This window comes from Mandrillus leucophaeus, unplaced genomic scaffold (assembly GCF_000951045.1).
Source record: "Mandrillus leucophaeus isolate KB7577 unplaced genomic scaffold, Mleu.le_1.0 Scaffold22, whole genome shotgun sequence".
NCBI lineage: Eukaryota > Metazoa > Chordata > Mammalia > Primates > Cercopithecidae > Mandrillus > Mandrillus leucophaeus.
The window spans coordinates 5055900-5061402 of record NW_012102254.1 but is presented as its reverse complement, the minus strand read 5'-3'; the positions used below and the strand labels follow the sequence as shown (position 1 = coordinate 5061402).

The window sequence follows — 5503 nt, the reverse complement described above, 5'->3', positions numbered from 1 at the left end:
CTGTGTTGCCCAGGCTGGTATTGAACTCCTGGCCTCAAGCAATCCTCCTGCTCTGGTCTCCCAAAGCACTGGGGTTATAGGCGTGAGCCACCACACCTGGCTGGCTCTTTAAATTTCTGATTCATCATGTTGCCCCCAGAGTCAGAGAGCTGAAGAGGCTGAGGAAGGAATCGTGGAGCAGGCTGAGATGAAAGCCTCAGGACTTGAGTGAACAGAAGGGCAGGAGTAGAATGCACTAGGTAGGGGCTCATCAGCAAAGGCTGGGCTAAGACCCTGTGGGACTTGTTAGGGGGTGAGGAGCTGCTGGTGGAAGGGCAGGGAAGAGCACTTGCTTGCAGTGTGACAAACCCGGGGCTTGGGGTGTTATATACTTTTTGTAAAACTTGAAGTTACTAAATCCTAGTTGGTGGTTCCCACTGAAAAATAAAGGAAATAATTTAGTTAGAATTGTCTGGCCACGCATGGTGGCTCACAGCTGTAATCCTAGCACTTTGGGAGGCTGAGGCGGGAGGAGCGCTTTAGCCTAGGAGTTCGAGACCAGTCTGGGCAACATACCGAGAACCCCCGTCTCAAAAGAAGAAGAAGAAAAAAAGAAATTGCCCAGCCTGCATGTTTGGCGTATTATAGTGATGGTGCGATCTTTGTGAACTGTCTTATAAACAGTGGGAACCTTCCGAAAGCTTTGGGTCCGGTGAGGGAGGGAGTTGACCAAGCCCGGGTATTTTGAACATTAGCATAACAGTGGAGCAGGGAAAGTGGGACCGGAAGTCCAGCCTGGTAGCTGTTTTCTGCAGTTAAAAGAGTGACAGAGGGAGAGGGAGGGAAAGACACTTCAAATGAGTCATCCACTGGATTTGGTGGTGGGCTGGCCATGGGGAGGGATGGTATGATGCTTTGTTCATTGGCTTTTTTATGACTCAGTTTCCACTGGTTCCCTCCTGACTCACTGATGTTTCTCTTGTCCTTGCAGGAGCCTGTGTGAAATGCAGCAAAGGGGTGTTTGGGGCTGGCCAGGCCTGCCAGGCCATGGGGAACCTCTACCACGACACATGCTTCACCTGTGCAGCTTGCAGTAAGTGTGGGTGTGGGTGTCGGGTGTGTGGGGGATGGGTAAGAAACTTGGGGACCGAGAAAGGGAGGAGAGAGAAGATCATCTTTCCGGAGACAGTTGGTCCATGGCCCTCCTCGGCCCCACAGAAAAGCCAGACAGTGTCTTTTACAGCAGGGTTTCTTACCACCCCCAGAGGCCGATCAGGGCACGGTGACTTCCCACAATACCAAAGATTGCCTGTGATTCTGGTGATAAGTTGAACGAGTTCAGAGTGATCCCTAATCACATCAGGTTTGAAATACATAAGAAGAGGTTTCAGAAGATTTGGGAGGAAGTGCTGGGATTCACCATGTCTACCCTGTTTGTCAGTTCTGTCTCCCACTGTGGGGATCAGCCAACCAAAAGTGATGAGTCAGTCAGCTACCCCAGAGTGAGGTGGGGGGGTCCTTTATTACTCTGTAACCAACTCCCTCACCTCATCTTTGATTCGGAGGCTGCTGTATGAGCATGAGGTGTGTGTGCACGCCACCCGTGTGCTGGTGCCTACCTAGCACACACCTGTGGGCATCTTTATACTCCAGTACGTGCATTATAATGCAGGCAGCCCATCAGGAGTCTGGATTGAATGGATGGCAACAGCTGCCTGTGGAAGATTCTAACACATTGCATGCTTGCCAAGTCTGACCAAGTTATGGATTGTGCTTGTTTTCTGGTCTCTATCAAATATTAATTTTGAGGAGTATTTTTAGAAAATGTCCTGCCTATATTCTCAATCCTATCCTGAGGCTAGCAGCTCTCAACTAAAAGGGAACGTTACAGCAGAGTCACAGGGTGTCAGGGACAAAGGGGTCTTTCTTACCATCTGGCCTCGTGGTTTGCAATTCTGCTGCTCATTAGAGTCACCTGTGGAGACTTTAAAACCCAATGATGCCCTGGCCCCACCCTTGATTAGCAGAATCAGATTAGTGAGATTCCTAGCTAATCCTATCAGATTAGGATTTAGCTCTGATTCTCCTAATCAAGGGTGGGGCCAGAGTATCACCCTTGGAATTCCTAGAGTGGGGCAAGTGTGTTTTTGTTTTTTTTTGAGATGGAGTCTCCCTCTGTTGCCAGGCTGGAGTGCAGTGGTACAATCTCAGCTCACTGCAACCTCCGCCTCCTGGGTTCAAGCGATTCTCCTGCTTCAGCCTCCCGAGTAGCTGGGACTACAGGTGTGCGCCACCACGCCCAGCTAATTTTTGTATTTTTAGTAGAGACATGTTGGCCAGGATGGTCTTGATCTCTTGACCTTGTGATCTACCCTCCTCGGCCTCCCAAAGTGCTGGGATTACAGGTGTGAGCCACGTCATCCACCCAAGAGGGGCAAGTGTATTTTTTCACAGTTTCTCGGATTCTTCCAGGGTGTGGTCAGGGCTGACCACCATTAGTTTGGGGCTCCTCATTTTGGATCCTCCTGGAGAAGGGAAGGGGAAGAACTTGTTCACAGCCAGAGATCCTAATTCTCAGTATGAAGTTAACCAGTGCACATGGTTAACCAGTGGCCTCCTAACCTGCTGAGCCTTCATGGTCCAGGCAGATGCCTGAGTTCTGAACCTCACGCTTCAGTCCTCACTGCAATTTCCCCTGGAACACATGCCTGAGAGTTTATGGTTTACCCATTGTTCAGTGTTCACCTATGTAGGGAAAGACTTTGAGATGAATCAAAAAGCCTAGTGAATGTCTGCAGTGGAAATCTAGGAGTGGTCTGGTTATCGAATTCTCTGGGTCTAGGGGCCTTTCCTTGTCTGAGCTATGTTGCACTCTGTAAGTTGTAGAATATTGATGGTAACAAACACGATTCTTGTCTATAGCAATGCAGACTGTCCGGTGGAGGTGCAGTTGATGACTGTTGCCCTGTGGAGACTGACCAGTTTTGCAATCTATTAAGCAAATTGATTTCAACATTCCTGATGGTCTATGGTTCTTTGAATTCTCCCAATTATACCACTTATTGGTTCATTTATTAATTGATGAGTTAAATAAAGCCTTGGGCACATGTTTGTATTTCATCTGTATGGGAGCTGTGTTTAGGCCCTCTTTTATTTATTTATTTAGTTTGTTAGTTACATTTTAATTTTAGTTTTAGATTCAGGAGGTGCAGGTTTGTTACAAGGGTATATTGTGTGAATCTGAAGTTTGAGCTTCTATTGGTCCTGTCACCCAGACAGTGAACATAGTACCCAGTAGAAAGTTTTTCAGCCCTTTTCCCCTCCTCTTCTTCCCTCCTTTTGGAGTCTCCACTGTCTATTGTTCTCATCTTTTTGTCTGTGTGTATCCAAAGTTTAGCTCCGACTTCTAAGCGAGAACATGCAATATTTGGTTTTCTGTTTCTTGTGTTTCTATGTTGCTGCAAAGGACATGATGTCATTCTTTTTTATGGCTGTGTAGTATTCCATGATGTATATGTACCACATTTTCTCTATTTAGTCCACTGCTGATGGGCACCTAGGTTGATTCCATGTCTTTGCTATTGTGAATAGTGTGGTGGTAAACATATGAGTGCAGGTATCTTTGGTAGAAGATTTACTTTTCTTTGTATATATATCCAGTAATGGGATTGCTGGGTCAAATGGTAGCTCTATTTTTAGTTCTTTGAGAAATCTCCAAACTGCTTTCCACAGTGGCTGAACTAATTTACACTCCCACCAACTGTGTATAAGCATTGCCTTTTCTCTATAACCTTGCCAACATCTACTTTTTAACTTTTTAGTAATGGCCATTCTGTGGTTTTGATTTGCATTTCTTTGATCGTTGATGATGTGGAGGTTTGTTTTGTTTTGAGATGGAGTCTCGCTCTGTCATCCAGGCTGGAGTGCAGTGATATAATTGTAGTGCACTGCAGCCTTGAACTCCTGAGCTCAAGCAGCTTCTGAGTAGCTGGGACTGCAGGCATGTGCCACCATGCCCAGTTAATGTTTTAAAATTTTTGTAGAGACAGAGGTCTCGCTGTATTGCCCAGGCTGGTCTCGAGCTCCTGAATTCTGGTGATCCTCCCACCTCAGCCTCCCACAGGGCTGGGATTACTGGCATGAGCTGCCACACCTGGCCCTTGAGCATTTTTTCTTGTTTCTTGGCTGCTTGTATCAGATCTTCCTTTACAGTTTATGTTTGACCTTTGACTCCTGCAACGGTTTCTCAATACTTGCTCTATTTTTCAGGAAAAAGAAAATAAATATTAAGGAGAGGCTGTTTTCCACCTCAAGCAATTACCATTTGAATTAGGGAAGCTGTTGGTGAGGGAGAACCAGTTGATGAGCATCTTAGTCTGTTTGGACTGTTATAACAAAGTACCATACACTGGTTGGCTTATAAACAATAGAAATGTATTTCTCACAGTTCTAAAGGCTGGAAAGTTCAAGATCAAGGTGCTGGCAGATGAGGTGTCAGTTAAGGGCCCGCTTCCTGGGTACTCATATGGTGGAAGGGAGCTCTCTGGGATCTCCTTTATAAGGGCACTAATCCCATTCCTTGAGGGTTCCACCTCATGAGAATCACCTCCCAAAGGCCCTACCCCATAATCCCATCACCTTGGAGGTTAGGACTTTTTTTTTTTTTTTTTTTTGAGATGGAGTTTCTCTCTTATTGCCCAGGCTGGAGTGCAACGGCGCGGTCTCAGCTCACCACAACCTCCGCCTCCCGGGTTCAAGCGATTCTCCTGCCTCACCCTCCCAAGTAGCTGGGATTACAGCCATGCGCCACCATGCCCAACTAATTTTTGTATATTTAGTAGAGATGGGATTTCTCCACGTTGGTCAGGCTGGTCTCGAAGTCCTGACCTCAGGTAATCCACCCGCCTTGGCTTCCCAAAGTGCTGAGATTACAGGCACGAGCCATCGTGTCTGGCCAGAGGTTAGGATTTTAACATAGGAATTTTAGGGGGACGTAGACATTCAACCCATTACAGATGAGTCTGTGGGTTCCACCCATGGCTGCTTGTGTGACTGTCTATTTCTTAATGGAGTGAGTTTCTCTTTCTTCAAATTGTGACAAGCACAGACACTTAAGGAAGACAGATCTGGTTTAGTTTTTGATTGGTCTAGCATTGAAGGCGTTTGTGGTCTTGTCCCTGTCTTATCACTTCCTGCTTCCTATTCCAGTCAAACTGAATTTCTCTTTTTCACTTCCATGCCTCTGATCACATTGTTCTCTAGAATAGCCTCTCCCCATTCACTTAATACATTTGTCTGTCCAGTCTTATGACTCAGCTCAAATGCCTCCTCTTCCAGGAAGCCTTCCCTGTTTCCTTAGCAGGAAGAGATTTCTCTTGAATTTGGTGCACTCTGCTTTTTTGTTTTGTTTTGTTTTGTTTTGTTCTGTTTGTTTGTTTGTTTTTAAGACAGATCTCACTCTGTTGCCCAGGCTGGAGTGCAGTGGCGCGATCTCGGCTCACTGCAACCTCTGCCTCTTGGGTTC

The 5503-nt window shown here is 46.4% G+C and overlaps 1 protein-coding gene across 1 annotated transcript in view; it reads left to right on the top strand.

Moving 5' to 3' along the window:
- The window catches only part of LIMD1 (LIM domains containing 1), a 111918-nt gene that overhangs the window by 53032 nt on the left and 53383 nt on the right, over positions 1–5503 (top strand). Inside the window, exon 2 of the mRNA XM_011981096.1 lies at positions 971–1072. Coding sequence (XP_011836486.1) covers positions 971–1072 — 102 coding nt within the window. The remainder of the gene's footprint in view (positions 1–970; positions 1073–5503) is intronic.